At 59.4% G+C, this 16,176-nt stretch overlaps 1 protein-coding gene across 1 annotated transcript in view; it reads left to right on the forward strand.

Annotated features, from left to right (window-relative positions):
* DMBT1 (deleted in malignant brain tumors 1) overlaps positions 1–16,176 on the forward strand; it is a 34,128-nt gene that overhangs the window by 12,624 nt on the left and 5,328 nt on the right. Inside the window, exons 5-21 of the mRNA XM_015560163.1 lie at positions 381–476; positions 635–682; positions 1,369–1,698; positions 2,660–2,686; positions 3,331–3,378; positions 4,065–4,394; positions 5,345–5,371; positions 6,631–6,960; positions 7,908–7,934; positions 8,996–9,445; positions 9,517–9,645; positions 10,596–10,622; positions 11,440–11,487; positions 12,163–12,492; positions 13,411–13,461; positions 14,247–14,294; positions 14,951–15,667. Of these exons, the coding sequence (XP_015415649.1) occupies positions 381–476; positions 635–682; positions 1,369–1,698; positions 2,660–2,686; positions 3,331–3,378; positions 4,065–4,394; positions 5,345–5,371; positions 6,631–6,960; positions 7,908–7,934; positions 8,996–9,445; positions 9,517–9,645; positions 10,596–10,622; positions 11,440–11,487; positions 12,163–12,492; positions 13,411–13,461; positions 14,247–14,294; positions 14,951–15,667 (3,063 nt within the window). The remainder of the gene's footprint in view (positions 1–380; positions 477–634; positions 683–1,368; positions 1,699–2,659; positions 2,687–3,330; positions 3,379–4,064; positions 4,395–5,344; positions 5,372–6,630; positions 6,961–7,907; positions 7,935–8,995; positions 9,446–9,516; positions 9,646–10,595; positions 10,623–11,439; positions 11,488–12,162; positions 12,493–13,410; positions 13,462–14,246; positions 14,295–14,950; positions 15,668–16,176) is intronic.

The following is a 16,176-nucleotide window of genomic DNA, read 5'->3' on the forward strand; positions in this document are numbered from 1 at the left end:
AGGGAGAGAGGTGTGGCGGGAGCCGAGGCCGAGCCTGGCTTTATCCTCTGTGAACGTGTCCCCTCCCCGGACTCTCAGTGCAGCGGCGAGAGGAGGAGGACCCCTTGCAGAGAGGGAGGGAGCAGGGGGCGGTGAGGGATGGCAGGGGGCCAATGAATGGAAAGAGCCAATAAGGGCCTTGGGGATGGGGTATTATGACCCCATGGAAAAGTCTAGAAATGGGTATAAACTCTCAATGTCAGAATGGGTCAAGGCAGAAACATCAGTGTGCACAAAGGGTCAGAGGGGCGTGGCTCTGAAGGACTGCGAGGTGCGGGGCAGCCCTGCTGTGTCCCCCTCAAGCCATGTGCACGGCGTCACCTCTGTGTGTAGAAACTGAGGGTCACCAACCCGGGATCTGGGCCGGGCACGTGGGAGCTTGGTGTCCGACTGTCCCTTTCTTCCCACAGCTACTCAGGCCTCGACATCCTGGCCCGGTGAGTCCCAGCCAGCTCTCCTGGGATGTCCCTCTCTTCTGTACACCTGTGCCGGTCGGCCCTCTCCAGCTGGCCCATGGCTCTGACCGACCCACCCTTTTGGAACGACTCCGTTCCTAAGGCCTCACCACAACCATTCTCTTTGTTGTCCCTTCCAGACTCATGGACACCTCCTTCCACAACTGCCTCTACCCAACTAGCAACAGGTACGGGACCCGTCACCCTACCAGGGCCCTTCTCTGTCTCTGAATCACACCCTGATGGAACCTGAGAGGAAGAGGCTCCATGTGGGCCAACCCATCCTTCCCTGTAGGGGGATGGAGCCAGAGGAGGGTCTCTGACCTGGTCTTTGTCTGACATGGTTGGCCGATGACTTGTCTCCAGGGGGCTTCTGGGAGGAGGCTCTGCCAGGACCCTCCCCTTTGCTCAGTATCAACCCTAGAGGCCTCCTGGCACCTGCTGAGACCCCTGTGCTGGCTCAGCCTCAGGGTGGGTGAGTCTCTGTCCTCTCATGTCTGACAGAGGTCCCATCCCCTCCGAGGGCTTTGCCTCAAGTCAGGTAGGACCATGGAGAAGAAATAGGTGGCCAAGGAGGCCATGGCCTTGGCCTGTCCCTGGAGCCATGGACCTCCACCCTGGGTGGCCCTGGTGGATGCGGTGGGAAGTCCTCACCCCATGGGCAACCCTGGGACTCCCTACCTAGGACACCCTTAGACCTAGCTGCACAGAATGTCCTGGTCCTTTCCCTGTGATGGAGATGAACCCCTGGGTGTGTCCAAAGATGACCATCTGTCCTTGGGCGTGGCCATGAGGGAGGCCCTGAGTCTAAAACCTGCCTCAGGCCTGGAGCTCAGTACAGACATGGAGGAGGTGTCCCTGTGTCGTCCTCTAGGGTTCGGGACCGATTCGGGTTTGGCCCTGAGGCTGGTGAATGGCGGTGACCGGTGTCAGGGCCGCGTGGAGGTCCTTTACCGAGGCTCCTGGGGCACCGTGTGTGACGACGGGTGGGACACCAACGACGCCAACGTGGTGTGCAGGCAGCTGGGCTGTGGCTGGGCCAGGTCGGCCCCAGGAAATGCCCAGTTTGGACAGGGCTCAGGGCCAATCGTGCTGGACGACGTGGGCTGCTCAGGGCACGAATACTTCCTGTGGAGCTGCCCGCACAATGGTTGGAACTCACACAACTGTGGGCACGGAGAGGACGCCGGCGTCATCTGCTCAGGTGCGTCACTACCTTCCCTGGTGGCTCTTCTTGGCAGATGATGCTGAGAACAAGGCCACTCCCCACGCCAGGGCCCCCCTGAGCCTCGGACTGTCCCCCAGGCACTCTAGTGACTCAGGGCAGCTGGCTCCCCGGTGCTAGGTTACCTGCTCTGACTACAGATCAACTTGGTGGGTCCACGTGCCCAGCATCCCTAAGGCAGTGGCAGGAACTGGCTCAAAGGGGTCTGAGCTCCGTGTTCATGCACAAGAGGCAGCGTCCTGATCACAGAGAGGAGCCTGCCCTGTGCCCCCGGAGCCAGCTCACTCCCACCTGCAGGGTGTCTGGGGCTTCCTTCCAGGTCTGCTTGTCCCTGGGTGTGGGTGTTGGTGAGCTCCTCCCGTCTGTGAGGACGGTGTCACCTGGGGACTCCCAGATAGTGATGCAGAGGGGACACCCTGAGAGCACAGAGGTCCTTTGTGAAGGACAGAGAGAGAGGGAGGGAGCAGGGGGAGGTGGGGGGTGGCAGGTCGCCAATGAATGGAAGGAGCCAATGGTAGCCTTGGGGATGGGGCATTTTGACCACATGGAAAAGTCTACAAATCTGTGTAGACTTTCAATATCAGAATGGGTCAAGGTTGAGACATCAGTGTGCACATTGATTGACCCCATTTTGTGGGGTAATTTTGTGTTCACTCTCTGGGGTCAACACCAGGGCTCCAGTGGCCTGTCCCAGGCATGACACTGGCTTCCATTATCTGGACAGGAAGTCCTCAGGTTCAGGGAGGCTGGTGATGGCAGGGGACAGTGGGTATGGCTTTGGAAAGACGGTGAGGTTCGGGGCAGCACTGCTCTGTCCCCTTCCCGCCCCCCAAGGCCACGTGCACAGTATCAGCTCTGTGTGTAGAAGCTGAGGGTCACCAACCCGGGATCTGGGCCAGGCACCTGGGAGCTTGGTCTGACTGTCCCTTTCTTCCCACAGCTACTCAGGCCTCCACATCCTGGCCAGGTGAGTCCCAGCAGCATTCCTGAGATGTCCCTCTCTCCTGTACACCTGTGCAGGTCGGCCCTCTCCAGCTGACCCATAGCTCTTTGAACCCCATCTGGACCACACTTTTGCCCTCTGTCTCCTTAACTAGAGGGGGTGGGGGATTCCAAAGACTCCAACTGTCCCCTTTCCTTGTGAATTCTCATCAGATACTGGCGGCCGTCCCGGGGAGAGTGGCCGATGGTCAGAGAAGTGCCTCCCCTTCCATGAAGGTGGTGACTCCAGGCTGAGGAGGGCTCTGTGGGATAGTGGACACTGATGCCCACTGGCTTTCTGATGACAGGACAGCAGGCTTCTGGCTTTTGTCCTCTTTTCACACCTGCTGCACCCTCAGAACACCTTAAGCCACCAGTGAGTGCCTGGCTCATGGGCGAGAGATGGGAAAGGTCTTCTGATGGGGAGGCACATGGCGGTCAGAGACGTGGAGGATGCGGCTGGTCTCTCCCAGGCCTTCGACCCCGATGACTCAGCCGAACGGGAGGCTAGTGGACAGGCAGGGCGCACGTGCAGGAGGCTCATGGGAAAGTCACGCTGACCAACCCACCCTTTTGGAACGACTCCGTTTAAGGCCTCACCACAACCATTCTCTTTGTTGTCCCTTCCAGACTCATGGACACCTCCTTCCACAACTGCCTCTACTCAACTAGCAACAGGTACAGGACCCGTCACCCTACCAGGGCCCTTCTCTGTCTCTGAATCACACCCTGATGGAACCTGAGAGGAAGAGGCTCCATGCAGGCCAACCCATCCTTCCCTGTAAGGGGGTGGAGCCAGAGGAGGGTCTCTGACCAGGTCTTTGTCTGGCATGGTTGGCCGATGACTTGTCTCCAGGGGGGTTCTGGGAGGAGGCTCAGCCAGGACCCTCCCCTTTGCTCAGTATCAGCCCTAGAGGCCTCCTGGCACCTGCTGAGACCCCTGTGCTGGCTCAGCCTCAGGGTGGGTGAGTCTCTATCCTCTCATGTCTGACAGAGGTCCTATCCTCTCTGAGGGCTTTGCCTCAAGTCAGGTAGGACCATGGAGAAGAAATAGGTGGCCAAGGAGGCCATGGCCTTGGCCTGTCCCGGAGCCATGGACCTCCACCCTGGGTGTCTCTCATGGATATGGAGGCAGTCCTCACCACATGGGCAATCCTGGGGCTCCATCCCTAGGACACCCTTAAACCTGGCTGGACAGGACGTCCTGAACCTTTCCCTGTGATGGAGATGAACCCCTGGGCATGTCCAAAGATGACCATCTGCCCTTGGGCGTGGCCATGAGGGAGGCCCTAAGTCTAGAGAACCTGCCTCAGGCCTGGATCTCAGCACAGACATGGAGGAGGTATCATTGTGTCGTCCTCTAGGGTTCGGGACCGATTCGGCTCTGGCCCTGAGGCTGGTGAACGGCGGTGACCGGTGTCAGGGCCGCGTGGAGGTCCTCTACCGAGGCTCCTGGGGCACCGTGTGTGATGACAGTTGGGACACCAACGACGCCAACGTGGTGTGCAGGCAGCTGGGCTGTGGTTGGGCCAGGTCTGCCCCAGGAAGTGCCCGGTTCGGACAGGGCTCAGGCCCGATCGTGCTGGACGATGTGGGCTGCTCAGGACACGAGTCCTTCCTGTGGAGCTGCCCACACAGGGGCTGGAACTCACACAACTGCAACCACGGGGAGGACGCCGGCGTCATCTGCTCAGGTGCGTCGCTACCATTCCTGGTGGCCATTCTGTGCTGATGCTCCTGAGAACACGCCCACTCCCCACGCCAGGGCCTTTCCTGAGGCTCGTACTGTCCCCCAGGCACTGGAGTGACTCAGGGCCACAGGCTCTCAAGTGCTAGGTTACCTGCTCAGACTACAGGTCAGATTGGTAGGTCCACGCACCCAGCATCCCTAAGGCAGTGGCAGGAACTGGCTCAAAGGGGTCTGAGCTCCGTGTTCATGCACAAGAGGCAGCGTCCTGAGGACAGAGAGGATCCTGCCCTGTGCCCCCGGAGCCAGCTCACTCCCACCTGCAGGGTGTCTGGGGCTTCCACCAGGGCAGCTGGTCCCTGGGTGTGGGGGTTGGTGAGCTCCTCCCCTCCGTGAGGACGGTGTCACCTGGGGGTCCCCAGATAGTGACACACAGGGTACACCCTGAGAGCACAGAGGTCCTTTGTGAAGAACAGAGAGAGTGGGAGGGAGCAGGGGGAGGTGGGAGATGGCAGGTGGCCAATGAATGGAAGGAGCCAATGGGAGCCTTGGGGATGGGGCATTATGACCACATGGAAAAGTCTAGAAATGGGTGTAAACTCCTTTAGGAGAATGGGTCTAGGCTGAGAAATCAGTGTGCACATTGATTGACCCCATTTGTTGGGGTCATTCCCGTTCTTCTGTAGGGTCAACACCAGGACCCTGATGCCCTGTCCCAGGCATGACACTGGCTTCCATACACTGGACAGGAGTCCTCAGGCTCAGGGAGGCAGGCAATGGCAGGGGACAGAGGGCGTGGCTTTGGAAGAACTGTGAGGTTCAAAGCAGCACTGCTGTGTCCCCCACGAGGCCATGTGCACGGCGTCAGCTCCGTTTGCAGAAGCTGAGGGTCATCAACTTGGGATCTGGGCCAGGTACCTGGGAGCTTGGTGTCTGACTGTCCTTTTTTCCCCACAGCTGCTCAGGCCACCACATCCTGGCCAGGTGAGTCCCGCCACCTCTCCTGGGATGTCCGTCTCTCTGCTGCCGTTCGGCCCTCTCCAACTGACCCATGGCTCTTTGAATCACATCTGGACCACACTTTTGCCCTCTGTCTCTTTAACTATTCAGAGAAGGGGAATTCCAAAGACTCCGTCTGTACTTCCTCCTTCTGAGTTCTCATCAGATACTTGGGGTCCATCCCAGGGAGAGGGGCCGATGGTCAGAGAAGTGCCTCCCCTTCCATGAAGGTGGCCCCGTGGCTCCAGGCTGAGGAGGGCTTTGTGGAATAGTGGACACTGATGCCCACTGGCTTTCTGATGACGGGACAGCAGGCTTCTGGGTTCTCTCCTCCTCTTACACCTGCCGCACCCTGAGGGCCAGCATGGTCACTACATCCCAAGGGGCAGAGACAGTGCCTGGGGATGGCAGTGAACATGTCATGAAGGTCCTCTGGGTACCAGGACCTGTGCTTGCCTCCTGGTTCAGTCACCAGGCCCTGACTCTTTCTATCCAAGCTTCAGAGTCACGCCCACACGTCAAGCCACCAGTGCGTGCCTGGCTCATGGGGGAGAGATGGGAAAGGCCTGATGGGGAGGAACATGGTGGTCAGAGACTTGGAGGGATGCGGCTGGTCTCTCCCTGGCCTTCGAAGCCTCCCCATGAGCCATCCTTATCTTTGTCCCTCTGGACAGGCAGAGGAGGGTCTCTGACCAGGTCCTTGTTTGACATGGTTGGCTTTGACTTGTCTCCAGGGTGTTTCTGGGAGGAGGCTCATCCAGGACCCTACCCTGTTAATCAGTGTCAGCCCTCTAGGCCTCCTGGGACCTGCTGAGACCCCAATGCTGGCTGAGACTCAGGGTGTGAGTTTCTGTCCTCTCATGTCTGACAGAGGTCCCATCCCCTCCGAGGGCGTTGCCTCAAGTCAGGCAGGACTGAGGAGAAGGAATAAGTGGCCAAGGAGGCCGTGGCCTTGGCCTGTCCCCGGAGCCATGGACCTCCACCGTGGGTGGACCTGGTGGATGCGGGGGGCCATCATGATCCCTTCATGGGCAATCCTGGGGCTCCCTACCTAGGAACACACTTAGACCTGGCAGGACAGAATGTCCCTGATCCTTTCCCCGCGATGGAGATTAACCCCTGTGGTGTCCAAAGCTGACCGCCTGCCCTGGGATTGGCCATGAGGGAGGCCCTGAATCTAGAACCTGCCTCGGGCATGGAGTTCAGCACAGACATGGAGGAGGTATCCTTGTGCCGCCCTCTAGATTTCGGGACCGATTCGGCTCTGGCCCTGAGGCTGGTGAATGGCGGTGACCGGTGTCAGGGCCGCGTGGAGGTCCTCTACCGAGGCTCCTGGGGCACCGTGTGTGACGACGGGTGGGACACCAACGATGCCAACGTGGTGTGTAGGCAGCTGGGCTGTGGCTGGGCCAGGTCGGCCCCAGGAAGTGCCCGGTTCGGACAGGGCTCAGGGCCAATCGTGCTGGACAATGTGGGCTGCTCAGGGCATGAGTCCTTCCTATGGAGCTGCCCGCATAATGGCTGGAACTCACACAACTGTGGGCACCACGAAGACGCCGGCGTCATCTGCTCAGGTGGGTCTCTGCCTTGCTGCTGGCCCTTCTGGGCTGATGGTGCTGAGAACACACCCACTCCCCACGCCAGGGCCCCCCAGAGCCTCATACTGTCCCACGGGCACTCTAGTAACTCAGAGTAGCAGGCTCCTAGGTGCTAGGTCTCCAGTTCAGACAACACGTCAACTTGGTGGGACCATGTGTTCTGTATCCTGAAGACAGTGCCAGGATCAGGCTCAAAGGGGTTGGGCTTGGTGTTCATGCACAAGAGGCAGCATCCTGAGCCCAGAGAGGAGCCTGCCCTGTGTCCCCGGAGCCAGCTCACTGCCACCTGCAGGGTGTCTGGGCTTCCACCAGGGCAGCTGGTCCCTGGGTGTGGGGTTTGGTGAGCTCCTCCCCTCTGTGAGGACGGTGTCACCTGGGGACTTCCAGATAGTGATGCAGAGGGGACAACCTGAGTGCACAGAGGTCCTTTGTGAAGGGCAGAGAGAGTGGGAAGGACCAGGGGGAGGTGGGAGATGGCAGGTGGCCAATGAATGGAAGGAGCCAATGGGAGCCTTGGGGATGGGGCATTATGACCACATGGAAAAGTTAGTAATGGGTGTAAACTCCCTTTAGCAGAATAGGTCTAGGCTAAGAAATCAGTGTGCGTATTGATTGACCCCATTTGGTGGGGTCATTACCTGTTCTCGCTGGGGTCAACACCAGGACCCTGATGCCCTGTCCCAGGCATGACACTGGCTTCCATACACTGGACAGGAGTCCTCAGGCTCAGGGAGGCAGGCGATGGCAGGGGACAGAGAGAATGGCTCTGGAAGGACTTCGAGGTTCAGGGCAGCACTCCTGTGTCCCCCCGAAAGGCCATGTGCACGGCGTGTGTTCCGTGTGTAGAAGCTGAGGGTCATCAATCCAGGATCTGGGCCGGGAACCTGGGAGCTTGTTGTCTGACTGTCGTTTTCTTCCCACAGCTGCTCAGACCACCACATCCTGGCCAGGTGAGTCCTGCCACCTCTCCTGGGATGTTCCTCTCTCCTGCCCACCTCTGCCTGTCGGCCCTTTCCAGCTGGCCCATGGCTCTTTGAACCCCATCTGGACAATACTTTTGCCCGCTGTCTCCTAAACTATGGGGGTTGGGGGATTCCAAAGATTCCGTCGTTCCATCCTCCTTCTGAGTTCTCATCAGATACTTGGCGGCCATCTTGGGGGAGAGCGGCCGATTGTCATAGAAGGGCCTCCCCTTCCATGAAGGTGGCCCCGTGGCTCCAGGCTGAGGAGGGCTTTGTGGGATAATGGACACTGATGCCCACTGGCTTTCTGATGACGGGACAGCAGGCTTCTGGGTTCTCTCCTCCTGCCACACCTGCCGCACCCTGAGGGCCAGCATGGTCACACCCGCATCCCAAGGGGGCAGAGACAGTGCGGGGGGATGGCAGTGAACATGTGCTGAGAGTCCTCTGGGTACCAGGACCTGTGCTTGCCTCCTGGTTCAATAACCGGGCCCTGACTCTTTCTATCCAAGCTTCAGAGTCAGGCCAACACCTCAAGCCACCAGTGAGTGCCTGGCTCATGGGGGAGAGATGGGAAAGGTCTTCTGTTTGGAAGGAACATGGCGGTCAGAGACGGGGAGGGATGCGGCTGGTCTCTCCCTGGCCTTCGAACCCGATGACCCAGCCGAGCGGGAGGCTGTGGACAGGCAGGGAGCACGTGCAGGACTTATCTTTGTCCCTCTGGACAGGCAGAGGAGGGTCTCTGACCAGGTCCGTGTCTGACATTGTTGGCCTGTGACTTGTCTGCAGTGGCTTCTGGAAGGAGGTTCAGCCACATCCCTCCCCTTTGCTCAGTATCTTCCTTGGAGGCCTCCTGGGACCTGCTGAGACCACTGTGCTAACTTATCCTTGGGGTGTGTGTCTCTATCTTCTCATGTCTGACAGAGGTCCCATCTCCTCTGTGGGCTTTGCCTCAAGTCAGGCAGAGCTATGGAGAATGAAGAAGTGGCCAAGGAGGCCATGGTCTTGACCTGTCCCTGGAGCCATGTGCCTCCACCCTTGATGGCCCTGGTGGATGCGGCGGCTGTCCTGCTCACCCCGTGGGCAATCCTGGGGCTCCATACCTAGGAGCATACTTAGACCTGGCAGGACAGGATGGCCCCGATCTTTTCCCCATGATGGCGATGAACCCCTGGATGTGTCCATAACTGACCACCTGCCCTGTGATATGGCCATGAGGGAGACCCTGAGTCTAGAACTTGCTTTGAGCCTGGAGCTCAGCACAGACATGGAGGAGGTGTCCTTGTGCCATCTTCTAGGGTTTGGGACCGATTCGGCTCTGGCCCTGAGGCTGGTGAATGGTGGTGACCGGTGTCAGGGCCGCGTGGAGGTCCTCTACCGAGGCTCCTGGGGCACCGTGTGTGACGACGGTTGGGACACCAACGACGCCAACGTGGTGTGCAGGCAGCTGGGCTGTGGCTGGGCCAGGTCGGCCCCAGGAAATGCCCAGTTTGGACAGGGCTCAGGGCCAATCGTGCTGGACGACGTGGGCTGCTCAGGGCACGAATACTTCCTGTGGAGCTGCCCGCAGGCTCAGGCCCAATAGTGCTGGACGATGTGGGCTGCTCGGGACATGAGTCCTTCCTGTGGAGCTGCCCGCACAGTCCCTGGAACGTGCACAACTGCAACCACGGGGAGGACGCCGGCGTCATCTGCTCAGGTGCGTCGCTACCATCCGTGGTGGCCCTTCTGGGCTGATGCTTCTGAGAACATGCCCACTCCCCACGCCAGGGCCTTGCCTGAGCTGTGTACTGTCCCCCAGGCACTGGTGTGTCTCTGGGCAGTGGGCACCCAGGTGCTAGGTTACCTGCTCTGACTACAGGTCAGATTGGTGGGTCCACGTGCCCAGCATCCTGAAGGCAGTGCCAGGAACTGGCTCAAAGGTTTTTGAGCTCCGTGTTCATGCACAAGAGGCAGCGTCCTGAGCCCAGAGAGGAGCCTGCCCTGTGCCCCGGGAGCCAGCTCACTGCCACCTGCAGGGTGTCTGGGGCTTCCACCAGGGCAGCTGGTCCCTGGGTGTGGGGTTTGGTGAGCTCCTCCCCTCTGTGAGGACGGTGTCCCCTGGGAACTCCCAGATAGTGACGCAGAGGGAACACCCTGAGAGCACAGAGGTCCTTTGTGAATGACAGAGAGAGGGAGGGAGCAGGGGGAGGTGGGAGATGGCAGGTGGCCAATGAATGTTAGGAGCCAATAGGGCCTTGGGGATGGCGCATTATGACCCCATGGAAAAATCCAGAAATCTGTGTAAACTCTCAATATCAGAATGCCTCAAGGCTGACACATCAGTGTGCACATTGATTGACCACATTTGGTAGGGTCATTGCCCGTTCATTCTGTGGGGTCAACACCGGGGCCCTGGTGGCCTGTCCCAGGCATGACACTGGCTTCCATACTGGACAGAAAGTCCTCGGGTTCCGGGAGGCAGGCCATGGCAAAGGGACAGATGGTGTGGCTTTGGAAGGACTGTGAAGAGCAGGGCAGCACTGCTGTGTCCCACTCGGGGGCATGAGCATGGAACCAGTTCCGTGTGTAGAAGCTGAGGGTCATCAACCCGGGATCTGGGTTGGGTGCCTGGGAGTTTGGTTTCTGACTGTCCCTTTCTTCCCACAGCTGCTCAGCCTTCTACAACCTGGCCAGGTGAGTCCCAGCCACCTCTCCTGGGATGTCCCTCTCCTGGCCCCTTTGCCAGTTTCTCTCTCCAGCGGACTCCTGGGTCTTGAACCCCATCTGGGCCACACGTTTGCCCTCTGTCTCCTTTAAAGGGAGGATTGCAAGGACTCTATCTGTCCATTCTCCTTCTGAGTTCTCATCAGATACTTGGCGGCCGTCCTGGGGGAGAGCGGCCGATGGTCAGAGAAGTGCATCCCCTTCCATGAAGGTGGCCCCGTGGTTCCAGGCTGAGGAGGGCTTTGTGGGATAGTGGACACTGATGCCTATTGGCTTCCTAACATTCATTGGCCACACTGATGACGGGACAGCAGGCTTTTGGCTTCTACCCTCCTCTCACACCCTCCGCACCCTGAGGGCCAGCATGGTCACTGCATCCCAAGGGGGCAGAGACAGTGCCCGGGAGTGGCGGTGAACATGTGCTGAGGGTCCTCTGGGTACCAGGACCTGTGATTGTCTCCTGGTTCAGTTACCAGGCCCGGACTCTTTCTATCCAAGCTTCAGAGTCAGGCCAACACCTCAAGCCACCAGTGAGTGCCTGGCTCATGGGGGAGAGATGGGAAAGGTCTTCTGATGGGGAGGCACATGGCAGTCAGAGACGTGGAGGATGAGGCTGGTCTCTCCCAGGCTTTCGACCCTGATGACCCAGCCGAGCTGGAGGCTTGTGGACAGGCAGGGAGCACGTGCAGGAGGCACATGGGAAAGTCACGCTGACCGACCCACCCTTTTGGGAAGGACTCCTTTCCTGAGGCCTCACCAAGGCCTTACTCTTTGTTGTCCCTTCCAGATGCATGGATAACGCCTTCCACAACTGCGTATCCTCAAACAACAACAGGTACAGGACCCTTCACCCTCCCAGGGCCCCTCTCTGCCTCTGAATCTTGACTGAGATGGAACGTGACAGGAAGAGACTCCACGTGGGCCATCCTCTTTCTTGTCCCTGTAGGGGGTTGGGCCAGAGGAGGGTCTCTGACCAGGTCTGTGTCTGACATGGTTGGCCTGCGACTTGTCTCCATGGGGGTTCTGGGAGGAGGCTCAGCCAGGACCCTACGCCATTGCTCAGGGTCAGCCCTTAAGTTCTCCTGGGACCTGCTGAGACCCCTGTGCTGGCTCACCCTCAGGGTGGGTGAGTCTCTGTCCTCTCATGTCTGACAGAGGTCCCATCCCCTCCGAGGGCTTTGCCTCAATTCAGGCAGGACCACGGAGAAGAAATAATAGGCCAAGGAGGCCATGGCCCAGAGCCATGGACCTCCACCCTGGTTGGCCCTTCTGATACAGGGGCATTTCTCACCTCATGGGCAATCCTGGGGCTCCCTACCTAGAATACCCTTAGACCTGGCTGGACAGAATGTCCTGGTCCTTTCCCTGTGATGGAGATGAACCCCTGGGTGTGTCCAAAAATGACCGCCTGCCCTGGGCGTGGCCATGAGGGAGGCCCTGAGTCTAGAACCTGCCTTGGGCTTGGAGCTCAGCACAGACATGGAGGAGGTGTCCTTGTGCCGTCCACTAGATTTTGGGACCGATTCGGCTCTGGCCCTGAGGCTGGTGAATGGTGGTGACCGGTGTCAGGGCCGCGTGGAGGTCCTCTACCGAGGCTCCTGGGGCACCGTGTGTGACGACAGTTGGGACACCAATGACGCCAACGTGGTGTGCAGGCAGCTGGGCTGTGGCTGGGCCAGGTCTGCCCCAGGAAGTGCCCGGTTCGGACAGGGCTCAGGCCCGATCGTGCTGGACGACGTGGGCTGCTCAGGGCACGAGTCCTACCTGTGGAACTGCCCACACAGGGGCTGGAACTCACACAACTGCAACCACGGAGAAGACGCCGGCGTCATCTGCTCAGGTGCGTCCCTACCATTCCTGGTGGCTCTTCTGGGCTGATGCTGCTGAGAACACGCTCACTTTCCATGCCAGGGCCTTTCCTGAGGCTCGTACTGTCCCCCAGGCACTGGAGTGACTCAGGGCAGCTGGCTCCCAGGTGCTAGGTTACCTGCTCAGGCTAAACGTCAGCTTGGTGGGTCCACGCGCCCAGCATCCTGAAGGCAGTGCGACGACCTGGCTTGAAGGGGCCTGGGATCCGTGTTCATGCAAAAGAGGCAGCGTCCTGAGCCCAGAGAGGAGCCTGCCCTGTGCCCCCGGGGTCAGCTCACTGCCACCTGCAGGGTGTCTGGGCTTCCACCAGGGTAGCTGGTTCCTGGGTATGGGGGTTGGTGAGCTCCTACTCTTTGTGAGGACGGTGTCCCCTGGGGGCTCCCAGATAGTGACGCAGAGGGGACACTTGAGAGCACAGAGGTCCTTTGTGAAGGACAGAGAGAGTGGGAGGGAGCAGGGGGAGGTGGGAGATGGCAGGTGGCCAATGAATGGAAGGAACCTATGGGGGCCTTTGGGATGGGCTATTATGACCCCATGAAAAAAACTAGAAATGGATGTAAACTCTCAATATCAGAAATGGTCAAGGCTGACACATCAGTGTGCACATTGATTGACCCCATTTGGTGGGGTCATTGTCCATTCATTCTCTAGGGTCAACACCAGGCCCCAGGGGCCTGTCCCAGGCATGACACTGGCTTGCATACATTGGATAAGGAGTCCTCAGTCTCTGGGAGGCAGGCGATGGGAGGAGACAGAGGGCGTAGCTCTGGAAGGACTGAGGTGCGGGGCACAGGAATCAGCTCCGTGTGCAGAAGCTGAGGGTCCACAACCTGGGATCTGGGCCGGGCACCTGGGAGCTTGGTGTCTGACTGTCCTTTTCTTCCCACAGGTGTTCCGACCACCACAGACTGGCCAGGTGAGTCCAGCCACCTCTCCTGGGGTGTACCTCTCTCCAGCCCCCCTCTGCCGGTCGGCCCTCTCCAGCTGGCCCATGGCTCTGTGAACCCCATCTGGATCACACTTTTGCCCTCTGTCTCCTTATCTATTGGGAGAAGGGGGATGCCAGAGGCTCTGTCTGTCCATCCTCCTTGTGAGTTCTCATCAGACACTTGGCGGCCGTCCTGGGGGAGAGCGGCTGATGGTCAGAGAAGTGCCTCCCCTTCCATGAAGGTGGCCCCGTGACTCCAGGCTGAGGAGGGCTCTGTGGGATAGCGGACAGTGATGCCCACTGGCTTTCTGATGACGGGACAGCAGGCTTCTGGGTTCTCTCCTCTTTTCACACCAGTCACACCCTGAGGGCCAGCATGGTCACCGCATCCCAAGGTGGCAGAGACAGTGCCCGGGTTGGCGGTGAACATGTGCTGAGGGTCCTCTGGGTACCAGGACCAGTGCTTGCCTCCTGGTTCAGTCACCAGGCCCGGACACTTTCTATCCAAGCTTCAGCGTCAGGCCAAAGCCTCAAGCCACCAGTGCGTGCCTGGCTCATGGGGGAGAGATGGGAAAGGTCTTCTGATGGGGAGGTACATAGCGGTCAGAGACATGCAGGGATGCGGTTGGTCTCTCCCAGGCCTTCGACCCGATGACCCAGCTGAGCGGGAGGCTGTGGACAGGCAGGAAGCACATGCAGGAGGCACATGGGAAAGTCACTCTGACCGACCCACCCTTTTGGGAAGGACTCCTTCCCTGAGGCCTCACCAAGGACTTTCTCTATATTTTCCCTTCCAGACGTATGGACAACTCCATCCACACCTGTCCCTCTTCAAACAACAGCAGGTACAGGACCCTTCCCCCTCCTAGGGCCCCTCTCTGAATCTTAATCACGCCTGGAATGGAAGTGACAGGAAGAGGCTCCACATGGGCCATCCTCATCCTTGTCCCTGTAGGGTGTGTGGCCAGAGCAGGGTCTCTGACCAGGTCCTTGGCTGACATGGTTGTTTGGTGACTTGTCTCTAGGGGGCTTGTTAGGAGGCTCAGCCAGGACCTTCCCCTGTTGTTCAGGGTCAGCCCTGGAGGCCTCCTGGGACCTGCTGAGACCCTGTGCTGGCTCAGCCTCAGGGGTGGGGGAGTCTCTGTCCTCTCATGTCTGACAGATGTGGTCCCATCCCCTCAAAGGGCTTTGCCTCAAGTCAGGCATGACCATGGAGAAGAAATATGTGGCCCAAGAGGCCATGGCCTTGGCCTGTCCCCAGAACCATGCAGTCAAGCTAACCACATGGGCAAATCTGGGGCTCCCTACCTAGGAGCACCCTTAGACCTGGCTAGACAGGATGTCCCCGATCCTTTCCCTGTGATGGAGATGAACCCCTGGGGTGTCCAAAGCTGACCGCCTGCCCTTGGGCGTGGTATGAGGAAGGCCCTGAGTCTAGAACCTACCTCTGGCCTGGAGCTCAGCACAGACATGGAGGAGATGTCCCTGTGTCGTCCTCTAGGGTTCGGGAACGACTCAGGTTTGGCCCTGAGGCTGGTGAACGGCAGTGATTCATGTCAGGGTCGCGTGGAGGTCCTCTACCGAGGCTCCTGGGGCACCGTGTGTGACGACAGTTGGGACACCAATGACGCCAACGTGGTGTGCAGGCAGCTGGGCTGTGGCTGGGCCAGGTCTGCCCCAGGAAGTGCCCGGTTCGGACAGGGTTCAGGGCCGATCCTGTTGGACGACGTGGGCTGCTCAGGGCACGAGTCCTACCTGTGGACCTGCCCGCACAGGGGCTGGAACTCGCACAACTGTGGGCACCACGAGGACGCCGGCGTTATCTGCTCAGGTGCGTCCTGTCTTGGGGCCTCCCTGTTAGTGTGGCACCTGGTTCCAGGGCTCCTCTCGCCTCAGCCCAGCAGGAGACGGGCCGTTTCAGTTTCAAGCTCGCATTGCCAGCAGCTGCTGGGTTCCTGGACGTTTGGGGGTGGCTGTCGCATGGCCCCAGCCTGGCCCTCAGATAAACCCCAACACCTTCTTTGGAGAAGAGCCCCTATACTTACTAGGCAGCTCCCATGGGCCGCTCCCAGGAGCAATTCTGAGGCCACGGGAGGGGGATCACACAGGAGCCCCTCTGTCCACATCCTGAGGGGCTCCTTCCCACACACCGTGGGCCCAGGACTGACCCCGATGCTTCTCTTTCTTGCAGGTCTGCCCAACGTTGTGACTACCCCAGGTGAGTCCCAGGGCCCAGGGTGTGGCAGAGCCCCTGCTCTGTGTTTGCAGGAGGAGAAGGGCGGGCTCCTGGGCAGCTTTTCTCTCTGATGATCCTGGATCCCACAGTGATGTGCTGAGGGCACAGGACTCGGCTGTCCTTGGGCTCAGCCTGGGAGCCCCTCTGAGCCTGCCGCTGCCGCCTCCGGGGCTCACGGAGAGGCTGTGGCAGAAGAGGATTGTCCTGGCATTTCAGGTGCAAATAACCATCCAGGTCAAGCCGTGGCGAAAGGTGACCATTGTAGAAACATGGCCGAGTAGAACCCCTACCTACAGATGCTCGTCTGGTAACAGGTTCCTTCACCCGAGAGCACAAGCCCCGACTGCTCTCTGTGTCCCGATGGAAACACTCGGTGCCAATAATGGTTGCAGTGCTCCCAGGGGCTCCCTGGCCATGCACTGTGACCTGGATGGTCAAGGCTCTGACAAGTCCTGCAATAAGGACAAGACTTTACTCTCTTCTGTCACACA

Source organism: Myotis davidii, unplaced genomic scaffold (assembly GCF_000327345.1).
Source record: "Myotis davidii unplaced genomic scaffold, ASM32734v1 scaffold1055, whole genome shotgun sequence".
Lineage (NCBI taxonomy): Eukaryota > Metazoa > Chordata > Mammalia > Chiroptera > Vespertilionidae > Myotis > Myotis davidii.